The 21,292-nt window shown below is 40.7% G+C and overlaps 1 protein-coding gene across 3 annotated transcripts in view; it reads left to right on the top strand.

Moving 5' to 3' along the window:
* GRIP2 (glutamate receptor interacting protein 2) overlaps window positions 1-21,292 on the top strand; it is a 402,651-nt gene that overhangs the window by 332,848 nt on the left and 48,511 nt on the right. For all 3 annotated transcript variants that reach the window (XM_072598378.1, XM_072598380.1, XM_072598379.1), the window contains 4 exons: window positions 5,131-5,276; window positions 8,721-8,801; window positions 20,833-20,899; window positions 20,990-21,135. In XM_072598378.1, the coding sequence (XP_072454479.1) occupies window positions 5,131-5,276; window positions 8,721-8,801; window positions 20,833-20,899; window positions 20,990-21,135 (440 nt within the window). The remainder of the gene's footprint in view (window positions 1-5,130; window positions 5,277-8,720; window positions 8,802-20,832; window positions 20,900-20,989; window positions 21,136-21,292) is intronic.

The following is a 21,292-nucleotide window of genomic DNA, read 5'->3' as shown; positions in this document are numbered from 1 at the left end:
GCTTCCTGGAGAAGTAAGCTTTTCATTTGGGCCCTTTATGCTGCCTAGAATTTAATTAGATAGAGAAGAAAGAAAACAGCACTCTCGAGAAGAGAATTGGCTTGAGCAAAGGTGTGAAAGTGGGAAATAGTTAATAGGTCTTCCAGACTGGAGTAGAGGATGAGTATAGAGTAACTGAGGGATAATTAAGTTAAAGAGATGGGTTTGAAGGAGTATCTAAGTGGTATAATGGATAGAGCACCGACCCTGAAGTGAAAAAGACCTGAATTCAAATCCAGCTTCAATACTGACCATCCCATGTGACCCTGGGCAAGTCACTTAGACCTAATTGCCTCCAAAGGAAAAGAGCAATGGATTTGGTTCAGAGCTTTGAGTGCCAGGCTAAGAGGATTTGGGACTTGATTCAGTAGGTACTGAAGAGCCAGGCCTCTTTCCACACCACAATCCTGCCATCAAGACTCACTGGGACAGATATTTAAATTGGAGGAAGCCCTTAGTTTATTTTTAAATCCAATTTGCAATTATAACAGATTTTTCTCTTTCACATAAGTTGCACAGGCTTTCACTACAGGCTTAAACTACATTTACAGTTTGGAAGGTCCCAAACTCTTCTTTCAGAAATACTATAACACAGCTTCTACTGGAGAATCAGGCCTACTCCCCCAAGTTTCTGGGCCAAGTCGGTCAGGAAGATAGGATTGTTAAATTACCTTGCCACAGAAGAGGGAGGTCTGTGCCTGTGTGTTTGTAAAAGTATGTTTGGGTTTGTATTGTACACTTATCTCCATGTGATTTTGAGGAAATGTCTGTTTCTGAGTGTGTCTGTTGGGAAGTGTGCTTGCCTCTGTATGTCTGTGTATCTAGTGGTCTAAGTGTCTATATGTATAATAAGAGCCAAGATTGATCAGGGCTTGGGAACACGTGGCCCTCTAGGTCCTCAGGTGTGTCCCTTTGACTAAATCCAGTTCTGTGAAATCTGGATTCAATCAAAGGGCTGCACTTGAAGAGTACATCAAGGCTACATGTGTCCTCAAGGCCTCAGGTTCCCCACACCTGGAGTAGACAGATTGTGGAAGGCCTTGAATCCCAGGTCACGACTTAGTTCTTCAGTCTTAGCCAATTGTCATCTTTGCATTTTTTTAGAAGCTTAATGGGCTATGTCAGAGACCAGGACTTTGGGGATTTAAATCTCCAGCAATCACCTGCCTAAGAGAGTATAGCTGTGGCTTAGAGACTCATTGTGGCTCTTATCTCCTGCAGTAGTAGGCCAGCCACCTTGCTGTGAAGTCATTGCAGTGAGGAACTCTTGGAGGAAGCCAGTTTCTGCTCCAAGTTGGTGCCCAAGGAACCATGACTAGATACCTAAGAATCCTGAAAGATGAGATAAAAATCAGCCTTCAGAACTATGCCAAGTCCAAGGCCAGACTGACGAGGGCCAGGGCTGTAATTATCCCAGACTGCTTTGGATTTATTCCGTCTCAGCAGACTCATGGGTCATTTCACCTGAAGGACATGACCTATTACCAAAATGCCACCCCAGACAGGCTGGACATGAAGATATCAAATTCTCCAGGAAGTGTAGGAAATCATGCCAAGTGACCTACTGTGACAACTAACTTGGGACAATTCAGAGAAGTCTCTTAGTTGCCACAGAGTTGTAGAAAGTGCCTAATTGTTCATCTTGAACTTGGCACTTGATTACATTTGGTCTCTACTTGATATGTGAGTCAAAAAACTTGGTTGAAAATCCTGGCTCCACCTGTGTGATTCTTGGGCAAGGCATTTCCTTTTCTCTGTGTTGAGACACAAACTGAGGTTTGCTCATTTGTAAAGCTTGGGTGTTGGATGAAATTATCTGCTCTGAATGTTTTGATTCCTCTATACTGTAGGATCATAAGATCATAGATTTAAACCTGAAAGGAACCCCTTGGAGGTCATCTGGTTCAAGCTTTACATTTACATGATTAACCCATTGGTTCAATTAGCCTGTTTTTCTGGAGCCCCTGAACCTTCAGGGAATCTAAGTCACTCTGTGTGAGTGTGTGTGTGTGTGTGTGTGTGTGTGTGTGTGTGTGTGTGTGTGTGTGTGTTGGGAGGTAGGGGAGGGAAACCGACTACAGAAGTATAAGACTTTTTCCTCTGACCCTCTGTATATCATTCAAAATGGACCCAGTGAGTTCCTGACTACCTGATATGAATCCATAAGAACCTGGACCTTTGGGCCCCTCTTTCTGACCAAGTTGCATTAAAAGGCAGTGGGGGTGTTGTTTTCAAGATTAAAATAATGAAAAGGGCATTAAACAATGCCCTTATAAACAGTAGACTCACAGGATTGGCTACTTTTAACACAAGCATGTTTTCCTCTCTCTGGCCTCAGTTTCCCCATCTGGAAAATGGAGGATTTGAACTTGATGACCTAAAATGGAAAAGCAGAAGTGAACTAAAGGGATGCACTAGCTAATATTTGTATCACACTTTAAGGTCTGCAAGGTGCTTTATATTTATTGTCTAACTTGAGTGAGGCGAGAAGAAACTGAAGAACTGAGAAGTTAAGTGATTTGCCAATGATGATGATAATTAGTATTCACTTATTGCTTTAAAATTTAGGAAGCAATTTGCCTAATTGTCTTATTTAATATTAAAAACAACCTTGTGAGGTATATGCTATTATCCCCATTTTATGGATGAGGAAACTGAGGCAGAGAGAGATCAAACAATTTGTCCAGGACTACAGAGCTCAGAAGTATCCAAGGCAGAATTTGAATTCAGGTCCTCTTGACTCCAGGTTCAATAGGTGATTCACTGGCAGACCAAGATGCCTCCTAGTATGATGATGTCTTGGGCTTAAGACTTGATTCTTCAGGAATCTGTAATGTCATTAACGTGAGTCTAATGCTGGAGATCTCAAATCTTCTGTAATTCAGTAGAGTCTACAATTATTGCCATGGTCAAATCAGTCCATGTCCTACAGCCACGATGGTGAGAACCCTCTCCAAACGTAGCCAGGCTAGAACTAGGAAAAGATATACATGGTTGCTCACCAGGTCTATTCCCCAAGTGTTTCTGGCTTTGTAGCATGTAAGGGGTATTGGTGTCAAGAAGAACTGGGTCTTGCAGGCAGAGAAGTGTTTTGTGTCTCTTGTTCATGGGAACAAGCCAGAATATCACAACCCTTCTCCGCTTCTCAAGTCACAGAGGGAACTGACTCTGCTAAGGAGCACTGTACAAGAAAGACTGGGCATAGCTCTATATCTTTGTTCTGTCAACCTTAAAATTTGGCTAAATTTGACTTTTGCACAGTGGAAGGAGCACAGATTCCAGAGGGAGAGGATCTAGATTTAAATTCTGCCTCTGATTTTTGGTCTGCATAACCCTAGGCAAATCATTTAACCTGTATGGGACTCAGTTTCCTCGTCTGTCAAATGTAATAGTTGAACTAAATGGCCTCTGAAAAGCACTCTGATTTTCTTAACCATGGGAAGTCCTTTCCAGTATCACATTTATGATCCCCGTTATTATCAAGCCATGAAGGCAGGCTCAGACAGCTGTCATATTAGCAACACTGAATCAACACTGCCTTATGGGTCTGGTCAGCCTTTGACACAAGCATTCGTCCTGTTCCCATCAAATCTTAAGGTTGAAAGGCATTTCAGAAGCCATTTAGTCTGGAAACTCTCTCTCTGGATGAGAAATCACCTAGCCTTTGAGGAAAGACCATCAGTGAGATTACCTATGAGGCTGGGAAATCTTGAAATCTTGTATCCTCAGAGCTTAGCATAATGCCTCTTACATAGTAAGTACTTAATCAATGTTATTTGACTCACTGACACCACCCAAGTCTTCCATTTACATAGTGCTAAGTGTTAGTTTTATGTCAAGACTAAATTTGCCAACAGTCAAACTATAGATATAAACCATAGAAACAATGACAATTACCTAAATGTGAATAAAAAGACTTTTTTCCAAACTGTATGTTCAACATCTTCCAATACATTTTTCTGAAAGGTTCCATGCCACAGTGGGAAGAGAGATTGATCTGGAGTCAGAGGACTGGGGATCAAATCCAACCTTAGTCATTTACTCCCTGGGTGCCTGAGGCACCTTAGACTTAGTCCTTAGACTCTCTGGATGTCAGTTTCCTAGAAAATGAGCAGGCTGAGCCTAGTGGCCCCAAACTCCCTTCTCATTCTAAATCTATCATCCTTTGATCCTTTCTTACCTCAGTATCTTTGCCCCCATGATTGCTCTTCCCAGAATTCCTTCTTCCCCCTCTCAATTTAATTCCTCTTCATCCTTCAAGGTCTAAAGGCCATTAATTAGATGGAAGTGGTGTCTAGAATGTTTGGCTTGAAGTCAGGAAGATCTGGATTCAAATCCCACCTCAGATACTTACTTAGCTATGTGACCCTGGGCAAGTCACTTCACCTTTCCCAACCCCATTAATCTAAAATGTGGATAATAATAGCACTGACCTTACAAAGTTATCGTAAGAGTCAAATGACATCACTTTGAAAACCTAATCTAATTCCAGCTCTGCCTCTTATGAAAACCCTAATACTAGATATTATTATCATTATAATTATTAGACACAGTCCAAGTATGCAAATTCTCACTAACTATCTCAGCCCACAGTGATTACTTGCTCCTCTGAATTCTGCTTAGGGTCTATGCCTCTCTTGGCTACTTGTCAAATTCTGCCTTGTATTTATGTCTGAGTCTCATTCCCCCACTGGACTGTGAGCCCCTTGTGGGTCAGAACTAAATTTGATTCATTGGTAAATGCCCTTATGCCCTCATTGTATATACTTTCTCAGTGATCCTCTGCAGGCTAGACTGTTGCCTTGGGAGAGTATAGTACTGTGAAGAGAGCCCTGGGTTGGAAATTAAGAGCCAGGAGTTCTCAACCCAACACTCTCACTAATGTTCTGCCTGACTGTAGACATATTTTGTCCCCCTAAAGGCCCCTCTCAGCCTCAGCTGTGTCCTGATCACACAAAGGAGTTGGAAAGAGAGGACCCCAAAAGTCCCTTCCAGCTATGACACTTGGATCCCATTGTGTTCTTTGTCTCCTACCTTCCCCGTTCTCCCCCAACCCTTACTGCCCACCATCCTTCTTTTTGGGGATTCCAGATGTGGCCTGCTGCAGGTTGGAGACAGAGTACTGTCCATCAATAGCATTGCCACGGAAGACGGCACTACAGAAGAAGCCAGCCAGCTCCTGCGGGATGCAGCACTCTCCAACAAAGTCTCCCTAGAGATTGAGTTTGATGTAGCAGGTAACCAGACCCCTTATACTTTAAGCATGCTTCTGAAAGTGGGCCTTCTATGTGTCAGAATTCAGGAGGATCAGATTTTCTTTCAGGACTTTTCCCCAATTCCATGATGCCTGTCTTCTCTGCCCCACAAACTTATGTTCTCCGCTCTCTCCCAAGGTGCTCTCAGGTGCTCCCAAAAAGGAAGCTGTGGAATAATAAAGAGTGTGGGGAGAGTAGCTTAGAAACCCCGTTTCTAGTTTCTAGCTCTGGTACTTACTATCTGGGTGGTCTTGGACAAATCACTGAATCCCTTTGAATCTCAGTTTCTTCATCTGTAAAATGGGGATAAACAAATTCTATCCTGTCTACCTCACTAGTATCTCAAGCAATATGGAATATGAAAGCACATTGGAAATGGATATATGTGAACTGATATAAGGGAGGGTGGAGATGGGGAGACTAAGCTTTTACTAAGTGCTTACTGCGTGTCAGGCAGGGTGCTAGGTGCTTCACAAATATTTTCTCATTTCATCCTCACAACAACCTTATGTGGAAGGTATTGTTATTATCCCCATTTGACAGATGAGGAAGCTGAGGCAAAGAGAGGTTAAGTGACTTGCCCAGGGTCACACAGCTAATAAATGTCCGAGGTAGGATTTGAACTCAGGTCTTCCTGACTCCAGGTCCCTCTTTCTAACCACTGAACCATCTAGCTGCCTAGTCCAAGGGTCTACTGATAGTTCTGCTCTGTTATATAAATTAAGACCATCTCTGTACAAAAAGAGGTGATGAACTTCTATCTGTTAACGAACCATGCCAAATTACACTGTTGGGGTGGTGCTCTGCCTTGACCTGAAAGCACATTCTTAATGCTCATAGCATTCTAGGCCCCAGCCTCCCTGGGCTTAATATAGCCTCTTGGTCTAACAGCTGGTGAGGCAGCTGAGTGGTTATTATTAGGCTGGGTGGATTCCATGTCAGTTCAGTGCCCTTGAGACCACTGGATGACTAGGAGATGGTGGGTCACCTCATGATGTCCCTAGCCTGCATGCTAGCATACCTGTAAATACCCTGGGGAAGCAGATTAGGGGCTTTACCTAAAGGTGGGTCTTCTTAAGAACCAGGCTGGCTAACCGTGAAAGACCATTGGATCTCTGGAAGTACTCCAACTTTGATTCATTCATTTAGGAAATATTTATATGCATTTATTACATATCAGATATTGTTCTTGGTGCTGGAGATACAAAGACAAAAAAATGAAACAGTCTTTGCCTTTAAGGAATTTATATTCTATTTAAGAGGGAAATAATATGTATACAGATAAATAAATACAAAGTAATTGTGTGCAAAGTACAAGGAGAATATTAGCAGTGGGGGGAAGGAGGACTATTAAGTAAGTCTCCTGTAGGAAGAGACACTTGACCTGAGATTTGAAGGAAACTGGAGATTCCAAGAGATGGAGGTGAAGAAGGGGGCATTCAAGGCATAGGGGACGATCTTCCACAAGGTACGAAGATGGGAGATAGAATGTCCTTTACAGAGAAGACAAACAGGACAGTTTGGTAAAATGCTGAGAGTATGAACTTCTCTCCACAAAGAATGCAACATATTCTCCATGATCTCAGAGTGGGGAACACTCAAAGCCTTCCTTCCCTCAGAGAATATTCCATATTCATGAATAATAATAACTAGGAAAAATATATGGGAAAGGATGACAGATTATAAGGAGAAAAAAAACTTCTTAACTACAATAACTATCAAGAAACTAAATGGGGGGCCACACATAATAGTGTAGAGATCTTCAAGGTCACTTGTTAGGTATGTAAAAGGTGATTCTTTGGGGCTTATGGGTTAAATTAAATACCCACTGAGGTCTGTTCTGTCTTCTGAAATTCTTTGAATCTGAGAGTTTCAGGAAAAAATAGATGAAAAAATGGGCCCCAAATCAATAAAGCAAAATTTAGAAAGAATAAATGTAAAATCCTCTGTTTAGACTAAAGAAATCAGTTTGTTCAGGATTAGGATGAGGAACTTGAGAGCAACTCATGTGGAAAAAGTGATCCTTTGGATTTTGGTTGACCCCAGGTTCAGAATGAGCTATATAGTATGAGGTAGATTCTTAAATTTTTTTAAAAGTTAAATCCATCTTAAGCTAACCATATAAAGTCCAACCATACTCTTCATTGGTCACACTCTGTCTAGATTGGCATGTCCTGCTCTGAGACTGCATTCTGAAAAAATATATTATCAAACTGAAATAAATCCACAGAAATAGAAGCAGGATGGGGAAGAATTTGGAAATTAGAAGAGAGAGAGTTAAAGGATCTGTATTATTTTGCTTAGATAAAATAAACTCATTGGGCAAGTCTGTTCCCTGTCTTAAAGTGCGGCAGTGGGAGCATTCTTATCTATGAAGTTACAGAAAACAGAACTAAGGTACCTGGAAGCAGGGAGGGGAATGACCGGGAGACAGACTTCAATTCAACAGATGCAAAAACTTCCTAGCAATCACAGTTGTCCAGTGATAGAAAGGAGAGCTTTTAAAGTGATCCATAGGCAAAGACTGGATGACCACTTGGTGGAGTAGAGGAAATTCTCAACCAGTTATGGGTTGAACTGGTTGACTTTCAGCTCTTATATTTTATGATTTTATAAATCAGTGCTAGTGCCATGATGGAGATCTATTCCTGTCCCTGAGTAGATCAGACAACTTGGAGAAGGATCTAGAATATCTTCTAGTTCAGTCTCCTTGGGTGTTGGATGGGATTGGAGTAGAGGAGGTGGAGGTGGTCTATAAGACTCCTAATTCCTGTTTTCCAGAGTCTGTTAGAATGCCCCAAGTATATCCTCTCTTTGGGTTAAATTTTGGTAGGCTCTAGTTAAAGTGCAAATGTTACCTTGGGGTGTTGACATATTCTGCCATTATCCACCAATAACACTTAAGTTTGGATTAGTTATAGGCCACGACTAATCACCTCTGTGTACTTCTTATATTCCCAGCTTCCTTTAAGGTTTACCTTATATGCCACCCCACTTAGAAAGTCTCTTATGATCCTCTTAGCTGTCAGATCTTTCTTCGTTCTCTTCATATTATTATACATCTAGTTGCCTGTTTCCATGTTGTATGCCCCTAGTAGAATGGAAACATCCTGAAGGGCAGGAACCATTTTGACTGTTATCCTTGTATCTCAGCATTTAACATAGTACCTGGTATGTAACAGGAACCTACTAAATGTTTGTTGGGAGTAATCATCAGTTTCCTCTTTGGCAAAATGGGATGACTAGAATTCATTATCTCTAAGATTCTTCTCAGCTTTAAAAATAACCAACCAAACAAGAAAACCTTGGGACCAGAAATCCAAGTGGTCTGATTTTCTTGACTAGGGGAGCACTGGACCCAAATGATTTTTAATGAGCATCCAAATTACTTCAACACATAGGCACATCTGTGTCTTTGTTTTCCAGAGTCAGTAATCCCAAGTAGTGGCACATTTCATGTGAAGCTACCAAAGAAGAGAGGAGTGGAGCTGGGGATAACCATAAGTTGTGAGTATCACTTTGCTTTGTCTCCTACAATAGTTTGAAATAAACTGGAGGGAGCCACTTCTGTTCCCAGGGCTAAATTTGGCCCCCAGTCTGTCATCTGGGGAGGTTGATATTGAGGGTAGTTGCCATTACAATTCAGAAAATACTTTCATCTTGGAAAAATGGTAGAGTTGGCTCATCTAGCACCTCTGAAAGATCTAGGATAAAAAGCAGCTGGGGAAAACTGAACAACAATCAGCAAATTAGTATTTGAGTAGACAGGAGTGATAACCCACTTGCCCACTGGGTGACCAACAAGAGAACTTACCCTAGAATCTCAGTCTCTTTCCATCTCTCTGCATCATTTTCTTTCTATACCTCTCTCTTCTTTTCTATCTACCTCAACCTCTATAGCTCCCTCTTCCTTTCCTCTTTCGTATTCCGTTTTTATGTCTTATGAATCTGCCTCTTTCTATTTTTGTTTCTCTCCTCTTTCCCCTCCTTAAGCCTGTCTCTCTTCCCCTCTCTCTCTGTATATCTATCTCTACTTCATTTCCTTTCCCTTTCTCTTCCTTCCTTTGCTCATTTATCTTCTACCTTGACCAGCCATGGTAGTGAAAAGTAGTATTCCTTAAATTATTGGTTATATGCATGAAGGATCATCTTAAATTTCTTGAGTCTTGTGCATGAGATGAGCTAAATAATTTATTATTTCCAGTAGAAGGGATGGGGAGGAATCCCTTCAAGCCTGTCCCCAAACTGACATTTTAAAAAATTTCTTCTTGGCCCTTGATGGATCTTTCCTCCTTAAAGACTGTGAACCTACACAGAAAGTAGGTTCCTTACCTCTTTCATCAGGATAAAGGGAAAGCATTTCATTGGATCCAGGAAAGTGGAGACAGTGAACCCCCCAGATGCAAATGCAGTGGGGGGGGGGTGGAGGCAGTGGAGAGAAGTGCAGCCCTTTCTCTGGCTTTGCCCCCACTTTCCTGCTGTGAGCTTGGCCTCTTGTCATATCTCCTTACTTCCTTCAGTCCCTCCTGGGTATAACCTGTGCCTTATGTAAACTTCATGAGGACAAGGACTATCCAATATTCCAACATTTTTAAATCCTCCAGTACCTAAGTCTGTGCTTTGCATTCAGTAGATTCTTAAAACAAATGTTTGAATGAATGAGTGAGTGAGTGAGTGAGTGAGTGAGTGAGTGAGTGAGTGAGTGAGTGAGTGAATGAATGGACTTTCCATCTCCCATCCCTGTGCCTTTTCCTTAACTGATCCCAGTGCCTGGAATGGTCTCTGTCCACACACCTGCCTTTTAGATTCCCTGGTTTCCCTCAAGATTCAAGCAACACTTTCTGAAGGAATCTGTTCCTAGATCCACACCCTGCCTTCATCGGCTGCTAATAGCTTCCCCTGTCCCCTGTGAGGCAAAGGTTTTTAACCTTTTTCATTTCATGGACCCCTCTGGCAGCTATGTGAAGTCTATGGACCCTTATCAGGAAAATTTTAACTGTATAAAATAAAATACATAGGATGACAAAGGAAAACAATCATTTTAAAGTGTGGTCATCAAAATAATAAAACAAAACAAAACAACAAGTTCATGTGTTCTGGATTGATCTAAAGTATCCCCGAGCATTTGAATGGTCTTGTCATGGACCTTTGGCTGCCTTAAATGGAGCTGCCTTCCTTCCCCTCCTCATTTCCATGGCTAGGTCCAAGCAGCAGGATTCTGATAATATCAAGTGATATTCCCATTTTATCTCGGAGTCAATATCCGGTCCGCAAAAAAGTTATTAACTTCACCCTGAGTCAGAGAAAAGGAATTTGATGGCCGAGCAGATGGAGGAGTGTGTTTTCCTCACTCAGATTTCATGGGTCAGAGAAGCCAAGGGTCAGCTATGAGGCTTGCCTGTTAAAAAGGCATTCAGAATATGGGTTCACCTTAATGTATGAGGACAGCGGCACTTCATTCCACAGAACTGGAATAAATTTGATAGACTGTCTCTGGTGTAGCTAGATGACACAGTAGATGAACTGAAAGACTTGTAGTCAAGAAGACCTGAGTTCAAGTCTGGCCTCAGACACTTTCCAGCTATGTGATCATGGACAAGTTACTTGACCTCTGTTTTCCTCGTTTCCTCATCTTTGAAATGGGGATAATAATAGCATCTGCTTTCCAGGGTTGTGGGCATTGAATGAGATTGTAATTGTAAAGCACTTAGCACAATGCCTGGCATGTAGTGAGAGTTCTATAAATAGCTATCATCATCATCCTCATCAGCAACAACAGAAACAAGAGAGGATGTTGTCCATAAGAAAGCTTTTTTTTTTCTTTTCTGAATGACTCCCAGCCGTCAGGAACTTCAATGATTGAATAGGATTTGATACAGTGATACATACTATCAAGGGCTGCTGAGATGAGCAGGGCTATTTACTCTTCTTCTAAGTAGCCCCAGGGTACAGTTCTTTTAAAAATGCTTGTGTCTGATTTTTGTAGTTTTTCTGTCTCCTCCTCCCGTATCAGATACTGCCTACCACTTGGGTGATTACAAGGATGTATGTTTCTAGGACTGAATGTCTTTTCCCACCACTTCCTAAAAATGCGTTGCTTCTGCTCTGTAAGTGGCTGTCTCCCAAATAAGATGGAGATTCCCCCAAGATGTGTTTTCTTTTTAGAGCTAGGAGACTCAGAGGTCCAAACAAACCCTCTTGTTTTACAGATGAAGAAAAGGAAGCCCAAGGAGGATCTGAACTCATATCTTCTAATTGCAGAGCCAATCTTTTTCCACTGTACCATCTCCCTTTCAGCCTATCAGAATCTATAGCCATCATCTTCCCTACAAAACTACCTTCCTTCTAACTTCTATCATTCTGTGGACTACATCTCTCAGATTTAAAACCTCTCTTAAAACTTGTCCCTTTGATGGCTAGATGGCACCATAGTGCACAGAGCACTGGGTTGTTGGGAAGACCTAAGTCCAAGTCTGGACTCAGAAGTTTACTAACTGCATTATCCTGGGCAAGTCACTTAACCTCTGCCTGCCTCAGTTTCCCCATTTGGGGCTCATAACAACACCTACCTCCCAGGGTTGTTGTGAGGATCAAAGGAAATATTTGTAAAACACTTAGCACAGTGCCTGGAACATAGTCGATGTTTAATAAATTCTTGCTTGTTTTCCTTACCCAGCTTCATCCCTCTCCCCCTCTACATTTAATCAGTTGCCAAGCCTTGTTCATTTTATATCCATGGCATTTCTCTGCTCCATCCCCTCTCCTCTATGTACACTGGCAAAATCCTAGCTCAGATGGCCATCACCTCTTGTCCAGACTATCATGAAAGCCTGCTAATTGATATCTATGCCTCAGGCCTTTTTCTTCTGCAGAGCATCCTCCACACAGATGCTGCAGTCATCTTTCCCAGTGCACTGGTCAAAGCAAGACACTCCCCTTTGCAAAAGCCTCCGGTATCTTTAGTGAGAATGGAATTGCCTAGAAGATAAAATAGAAACACAGGCTAGCAGGGAAAGGATTTTGGAGATCACTTTGTCCACCAACCCTCTCATTTTAGAGTGCCGGGAAGATCCTGAAAAGTTTAAGTGAGTGAAGCTTCTAGCTGAGATCTTTAAACTCTAAAGTCAGTCTCTTTCTGTGATGGTACATGATTTACTCGGGAGTAGATGAGAAAGGAATAGAGGAACCATTCTTTCCCATGGCATGACTTGGAAGGGAAGCAGTAGAGTATGGGTCAAGGACTCGATTTAGAATCCAGAAACCCAGTAGGGTACAAAGCCTGCATTTTGAAATCTTGGCCAAATTATTTCACCTCTGTGGGCTTTCTTCTTTTCTCTGCTGTAAACTGAAAGCATTGAACTAAATGTTCCTTAAGGTTCCTTCTGAATCAAATTTTGTGAGCTTACAATGTGGTATGAGGGAGATGGACCGGGGTGCGGTGACAACTCTCAGAAGTGTAAGAAGAATGACCCTGGAGTAGGTAAAGGGGTGTGGTGGCACCAAATGGCCCATATCACTGAAGGTCAGCATGCATGCCAGCTTTGGTATAGATGCCATCAGTTACCAATCCAATCCTCGTCTTTGCTTGCAAAGTGAATCCTTTGTCATCCTCCTAGCTCAACTGAATTGTCCTCATTCTCTCTTAGAAATGTTTACTTTGGTGAGTCGGGTTGTAAAGCATTCAGCTTAATTACATTTCAGCCAAATGCTTTATCTCAATCAATAAGGAGATCCATCTGTACCCGCAGAGTCATTGGTGCAAATGAGATGCGGTATGTAACTCCTCTGAGGGAAATAATTCCTTAGTTGCTGACACCAGGCTTCCTATTAAAATCCCGAAACAGAATGGCCTTTGGAGTTCCTTCATCCATCATGGTGTCACACAGAGGACATCCAGATTCCAGTTGGGATGGGGTGAGAGCTGGGAAGCAATCTAGAAAAAGTAAACAATGGCATTGATCATCTTTGCTCTGCCTACCACCATCCCCACCCCGCAACATGCTCCTGGAGTATGGCTCCCTTCCCCCACTCCTTAACAAGTATTGATTTATGATGGTTTGTTTCTAAAGCATAACTGAGTTTGATTCAGTAAGCACATAGTGACAGGATCTATGTATAAGCTCCTGTGAAAGGCACAATACAAAGGTTAAAAGAGGCATGGTCTGTACCTTCATGGAACTTTTAGTCCAATAGGTGGTTGAAATATGTGGATACAAATATCCCCAACAGAATGCAGAATATGAGGATGCATGGGGAAGTATAAATAAAAGGTGAAAAGTGATAGTTCCATGGAGAGGATGCTGTCTTTACTTTTAAAAATATGGCCACCACCCCTCAAGCATGGGCATAAATAAGTGAAACAGTTTCTAGTATGTTCGCTGAAGATGAATGATGGAACTCCTATGGTGAGGCGGGGAGACATGGAAGATCAATCCTTCAAGGAAAAGTTTGGATTGTAAGAAGGAAAGGAGTACTAATGTGGAAGGGGAAACCAGTGGTGTGAGAAGGGCAGCTTGGAAGAGAGCTATGACATGGAAAGCTGAAACCAGGAACCTGGAGAAAGGTTGGAAAGGGAGAGTTGACATGGTCCTGATGTTTGGGGTTCCAGTGCCCAAGGGAACAATACATAAGCTATTGCTCTGAGACCAAGAGGAAAGTGATTGAAAAGAAATTACTCTAATACCTAAGCAAAGTTTGTCTACTCAAGCATCACCCTCTTTCTCTAACTCTCTCCACCAGTGTCTGTCTGCAGCTTGCATGTCACCAAATATTCCTTCCATATTGCCAGCTTCCCCTTTCATACTATTTTCTTCCTTTCTTGTGCCCCTGATTCCTTCTAAGGCTTCCACCTTTCGCTCCCTTCTGTAGATTCCCCTTGCCCTTTTAAAAATGGGTGTGCTGATACAATGATCTAAGACAATTCCAAAACATTCATGATGGAAAACTCTATCCACATACAGAGAAAGAATTATGGAGTGTGAATGCAGACTGAAGCATAGTATTTCCTCTTTTTTTCTTTCCCTTTTGTTCTGATTCTTCTTTCACAACATGATTAATGTGAAAAATATGTTTAATATGATTGTACATGTATAGCCTATATCATGTAATTGAAAAAAAATACTATGAAGTAGGGAAAAAATGATGTGGGTGTGCTGGAAGCTGTTGAACATGTTTCACAAAGTAAATATGAAATCCACCACCTGGACTTTCTCCCTTATAAGTGTTATATAGAGAAGAAAAAAAAAGAACCCCAAATATATCTGTAGAGCTTTACAGATTACAAAGTATTCCCCCATGCATTAGCTCATTTGATTATCACCTTAAAATTGTTAGATAGGACAGGGACTGTTAACACAGACATGGAAACTGAATCTAAGAGATATGGAGTGACTTGCTTGAGGTCACATGTCAGTCTTCATACTGATGAAGAAACTGACGGCCATCCCGCCATTACAAAGTAGAACTGTAGCTGAGTCCAAAGAGAGAGAACTCATTTTGAATAAACCTCATGATTATAGTAAAGTCACAATACTTAAAAATGATTGTGTTCGTAGGGAGATTAAACATTCCTTCCTAGACTCGTAGTTCTATTATGGATTTTCTTAGCAAGCTCCTTTTCCCTCCAAAGACAGCATAGCAACAGATCTTAATGTGGGAACTTTGAGTTTGGTTGTTGGGGCTTTTTAAAAATACTTTGATCGCTGTTTTTCAATATAATTGGTTTCCAAAGGGGCCTATAACATACAAAAAGATTAAAAACTCCTGGTACAAAGGGAAATTACAGTCTTCCTCCAAGAATGAATCCCTAATCAGCCAGCTCCATGTGAATAAGGTTTTATTAGATGCAACTATTCTTTCTATTGAGCATGGCATTGTGTTGTCTTTCCTTGGTCTCAGTGTAAGGGGAAATGTAAGGAGAATAAGTATTTATTAAACACTTTACAAATATTCTCTCTCATTTGATCCTCACAACAACTTTGGAAGGTAGGCGTTATTATTACCCCCATTTTACAATTGAGAAAACTGAGACAAACAGCTTAAGTGACTTGCCCAGAGTCACACAACTAGTAAATATCTGAGGCTGGATTCAAATTCAGATCTTTTGCCTCCAGATCCGGTATTTTATCTACTGTATCACCAGCTGCCTCAGCATAATGAAACAGCATGTACATCACAGACTAATAGACTGTCAGAGCTGGAAGGGCCCTTAGTTCTTAGAATGCTAGAGATGAAAGGGACCTTGGGACATGGAATGTCAGAACTAGAAGGGATGTTAGAGATCATCTATTTGAAATCCTTCATTTTTTATTTGGAGGCAGCTAGGTGGCACGGTGGCTAGAGCTCCAGCCTTAGAGTCAGAGGACCTCAGTTCAAATCTTGCTTCAGATACTTACTAACTGTGTGACCCTGGGCAAGTCACTTGCCCCCAACTGCCTCTGAAAAAACAGTCCTTCATTTTTACAGAGAAGGAAAAAGTCCCAGAGAGGAAGATTAATTTGCTGATGATTGTATGGCTTGACAACATCAGAGAGAGCCTGGTCTCAACTCTAGGGCCCCTCACTCCTTAATTTAGCATTCATTCCACTATAATACAATTCCTTCTCTCCCATATATTGCTTCTTTCCCAAAAATGCCTAAAGGAAATATCCTGCAACCCTTCTCCTTTCCACAAACCAGGCTTCATCCTGTAATATTAGCTTTAAAGGTGATAGAACAATTAAGTCCTGTAGAACAATTGATTACCAAATGTTTGAACATCTGGCAAGTTGTAAATTGGTTTTAAATAACTGCCTTCTCAACATATAATTAACATGCCGTGGAAAAGAAACAGAACCTTCTCTCTCTTTAATAATTCTAAACGCATATGATGTTTCAAGGTAGCTAGGAGAGTTTGGAGAAGCAAGCCATGCCTGACATCCTTGCTGGATGGAGTTGGCTACTGTGATGAAAGTCACACCCTCCCCAAAAGAAGCCTGTTGAAGGCTATTTGTTTTTAACTTGACCTCTGTGCTAGAAAGAGATCTGTCCTGAGACTGGGGTAATGGGAGAGTTGAGTCCTGCTTGTCCCATTCACCCCTTATTGCACAGGTAAATAAAGTAATTGGTTTTGTGACTGAATTAAAATATGGGAATATAAATTTATCCTTTGTAGCCTCTCTGAAAGCATCCTTGGTACAGCCTTAGTAGAGGAGAAGACCATAAGGATTGCCCATATACCCTATTCTGTTCCCATGATTTCTCTCTCCTCTGCTCAGTCTCTATACTATAAACACTCTTTAAATCCATGTAGCTTGAGAATCATGGATATTTGGGATGGTGTCATTGACTTAAAATACTGTTCTTAAGTAAAATTTTTATGGATCAGTGTTATGTCTGCAAATGCAGGCAACATTTTAATCTGGGTTGATGTTTCAGCTCCATTATGCGTTATGGATTGAGTCCTCTATCATATTTTGAGAGCTGTATTTGTAGTTTCCATGTAGTATAGTTGTGAGTCCATGAAGGATAATGAGCTTCTGATGTATCTTGTTAGATTTTTGAGAGCTGCTAAATTTTTGTAGCCTATAGTGGTGTGTTGCACAAATTCTACCATTTCCTAGCATAAAGCGACACTGATCACTGAGTCCAGGATAATTCTTCTGTACTTTCAATTACATTGACGAGGTTCTGACTTGCCATCATAGACATTCACCCTGCTTCCACAAATAAAGCTGCATGCTTTAGCCATTTGTCTAATGTTTCTTTGCCAATGTATTGTTGGTCAAGTCAATGCAGATATAGTCCATAGAGAAGGACCTTGATAATTTCATAGACTCCATAAAAAAAGAAACCACTTTTTAGTTATTTTCAACAAATCCAGTGGTAGAGACCTTTTATTGACTTTTACTATTGCCCAGTGAAGTGATATCTATTTGTTCCAAAAGTATTCTTACAGATTTTTGACTTGCTTATCTTATAGTCTAAGGATGGTTATCAATCCTCTTCCTCTTTTTTGAAGAAGAAGTGTTCCTCTTTCTACAGCTGTTTTTTCATGGGGTCTCCTTCATTAACATTGTACTAGTTTTGGCTAGGATACTTTATAAACCTGCTATGGTCCATTTCATACTTCTGAAATTGTATGTAGAGACTAGTATTACGTATATATTAATTGACTTAAACCTTATCCTAGGATGTCAATGTCTCTTACTATATTCAGCCACAACTTTCTAGTTGGTATTTTTATGTTCCTTGTGCCTTGATTGGAAAAGATAAAGAAATTTTTAGGTATCTTCATTCATTGACTCAGTATAACTTCTGGATTCACATTCAAAACCTTAAGTCAAAGCCTTAAGTCCTCATTCATTAAGAAGTTTACATTTATCAAGTCCAAATGGCATTCTGATATCACTGGAGAAAGTTTCCATAAGATGGAAGAACTATTTAATGTGTTTTTCTGTGAAGTTATATGGCTTGATACCATCCATGTACATCAAGTGATTTGTTCAATGTTTTGGAAGCCGTACTTAGTTCTATTTTGTAGAGATAATAATGGCTTTAAGTCTAAGCAGAATCTCAATGGATTGAACTATGCCCATGAAAAATACTATATTTACCAATTGTTCTTGACATTATTGTGTTTTCCAAAGAGAACAGTTTTCCATATGATGTACATGAATGAGCCATGAATGCAAAACTGAGTCAAAGACTTTGAGATAACCAACAAAGGCAGCATAGATGGTATGTCATTTTGAGGCAGTTTATTCAATAATTACAAAATTCAAAAATTGTTCTTTATCTGCCAGGGACTTTTTGGCTCCTCAGAGAATAAATTGTTTTCTTGTAACTGTGTACAGATTATTTTAGCGATACATAGTATACATAGATGCTGTGTATGAAGTATATAGGCATGTGTATGACTTCTATTTGGAGAGGTCACTGGCGTTCTCATATTTTGGTAACAGGTGTGTTTAGACTTTGTGTTAGGAAAGATGGGATCTGTAGTGTAACTAAGAGGAAGTTGATGAAGTACTTTGCTAGTAATTGATGTACCACTGTGAAATATTTGGGCAAAAAATTGTCCCTCTTATCCAGTCTTGGTTTTTTTTTTCCATTTTTTCAGAGAAATTGGAGTTTTGGTTCCCTTTCTTGATATGCAGCTGTTCTCTCTTTCATTGTATTAACAGTATCATCACATTCTGTTTGCCATTCCATCTTTGTTGTATTGTGCATTCAACCTAAAGGAGACATCCCAGGATCCTGACCCCAAGAGCCTTGGGAATAGAAATGCTTATAACCCAGTGCCTTCAGCCACACTGTGGGAAGCAAACTCTATGGTGAAGCAGCCCAGTCACTAGTCCTGCAGGCGCTACAATCACAGCCACGAAAGACCCCAGAAAAGAAAGCTCTTGCCACTAAAGTCCTTGGCACTGTCCAGTAGCTCAGCATCAGAAACTGATCAGTGGGAATGACAGTAAAGAAGATGTATTAATATGTGCTTTGCTGCAGCCCCCTAAGGACTACTGGACTTTTCCATCTCATTTGCAGCTGAAATCTTCCCTGGGTTTTGTGTCCACCATTAGAATAGGAACTCCTGGAGAGCAGGGACCATCTGACTTTCTCTTTGTATTCCCAAAGCTTAGGCTAGTGCTCTGCACACAGTAAACACTTGATAAATGCTTCGTTCATTCATTCATTCATTCATTCATTCACTCAACCATAGAGATGACCAGCAATTTTTCACATCTTTCTTCTTTAACGGTTTTTTCTCACCTTTGCCTCTCAAGCTGTTAGAGTCAAGGTTGTGATGGATGTTAAATTATTTTTGTTGCTCTTTGTGTTATTTTACTTCCTTCTATCACCTGGTCCTTTTTCACTTCAGTTGCTGATTAGGGGAATCTGAAATTGGTCATAGGCTTTTGTTTTCCAGATTCCTTTCTTCAATTTCTCCTACATGGACCACCAAGATGTTGATGTCTTTTAATAAAAATTATAAAAATAACAATAATAATGTATGGTATGGTATGATGATATATGATAGGATGTGATATAATATGAGATATGGTATGTTGTTTTATTCTATTATAATTATATCTAATAGCATTTATAGACCCTTTTAGGATTTGCAATGTGCTTTCCATATATTCTCTCATATAATCCTCATGAAGCTCTGTAGAGGTAGGTGCTATTTCTAATCCCCATTTACAGATTAGGAAACTGAACCACAGAGAGGTTAAGTGACCAGGGTCACATAGCTAATAAGTGTCTGAAGCAAGATTCTTTTAAAAAAAAAAACTTAGATCTTTATGACTCCAAGTTCTATCCATTGAGTCACCTAAGTGCCTTCTAACATAGGGATTCTTAACCTTGGATCCATGGACTTGCCTGTAAACACATACACACATACTTTATACACACACATACATACTTCACATATATACTTCACTTATACACATACGTAATTGTGTATATATACATATATGTATATATGTGAAGATATATATTTGTGTATATATATACATTTATATGAATATATACATATATATATATATAAAACTGTGTATTGGTTTCCTTTGTAATTCTACATTTTTTGTTATTTACCTTTGAGAAAATGTTCTGCAAAGGGGTCCATAGGCTTCACCAGACAGCTCAAGGGGTCCATGGCACCAAAAAGATTAAGCCCTGTTGTTAGACTCTTCTGTAGTTATTCTAAAGTTCTCCCAAGGAACTTTTGCCACGGTGGTATTTGACACCTGTCATTGGGGAGATTCCCTAGTAGTTTTACCTTTCCTCCTTGATTTCACTTTTCCTCATGTGTATACTCTTATAGGCATGTCTTGAATTGTCTTTTAACTTTTGGTAAAATACCATGCAGGAATGCATTCATTCATGATGGTTGTAGCAGCTACTGGCATTTTTTCATGACTTTTGCTTGATATAATTGGTCTCCTAGTTGGATTCAGACCGTCCTACTCAAAAAGTACTTTTTGGAATTCCAGTATGAGAGTATCCATTTCCTTTTCAAAGTGATATGAAAAGCTGTTTTGTTATTATCATCTGTTTTTCTATTAAATGTGATTTCTCTAGTTGTCACTGAAAATCTTCACTTATAGCCCTTGGACCGTTCAGCTTTTCTCTCTGCAACTAGACCTAGGAGAATTTTTTAAAAAATACTCCTCTTTCTTGTTCTTTTGAATATGTTAAAATACATGTCTGTTGATTATTGTTAAGTTCACAGGGAAAAAGCAAATGTAAACAAAAGGCTTAATGTTAGAATTTCAATCACCAGGCAGGAGATGAGAGAAAATGTGGGGACCATGAAAGCCTTTCTCATGCCCTCAAAAAACACACCATGAAAGTGAACATTAAAGTCAGCCCTGGCAGAACAAATGGTCCAGAAGCTATAAAATACAGCAAATCACCAGGTCATCTCAGCCAGGGATGCTCTCACTTGCTTTTCCATTTTGAATGGTCTTCCTTCCTGCAGCTTCAGATTTCCCTGGAGCAGACTGAAGGAGCCTAACCCACCCTCTTTTCCTCTCTCCCTTGCACCCCCACCCAGCTGCAAGCAGAAAGCCTGGAGAGCCCTTGATTATCTCTGACATCAAGAAGGGGAGCGTGGCACACAGGTTAGTGTCCTGGGGCTCTGAGGAGAGGAGGAAGGGTGAGCAGTTGTCGCATGCGAGCTCCCTCCACACCTTCCCTTTCCATCTCCCTAGGACGGGCACACTAGAGCCAGGGGACAAGCTGCTCGCCATTGACAACATCCGACTGGACAACTGCTCCATGGAGGATGCTGTGCAGATTCTGAGGCAGTGTGAGGACCTGGTGAAACTGAAGATCAGGAAAGATGAAGACAACTCAGGTATGGAAGTGTTCCCCAAAGCACTCCAGTCCCTGGCCCTGATCCCAGGGAGCAAATGTGTCACCAGCTTAGACTGGTATCCTGGTTTGCCAGTTTGGTTATGCCTGGGTAGATTTAATGCTCACCACCCTCCCTGATCACACACACGCACACGCAC

The sequence above is a fragment of the Notamacropus eugenii genome, chromosome 3, assembly GCF_028372415.1.
Source record: "Notamacropus eugenii isolate mMacEug1 chromosome 3, mMacEug1.pri_v2, whole genome shotgun sequence".
In the NCBI taxonomy this organism is placed as follows: Eukaryota; Metazoa; Chordata; class Mammalia; order Diprotodontia; family Macropodidae; genus Notamacropus; species Notamacropus eugenii.
The sequence above is the reverse complement of the archived record's forward strand: the minus strand, read 5'-3'. Positions and strand labels throughout refer to the sequence as shown.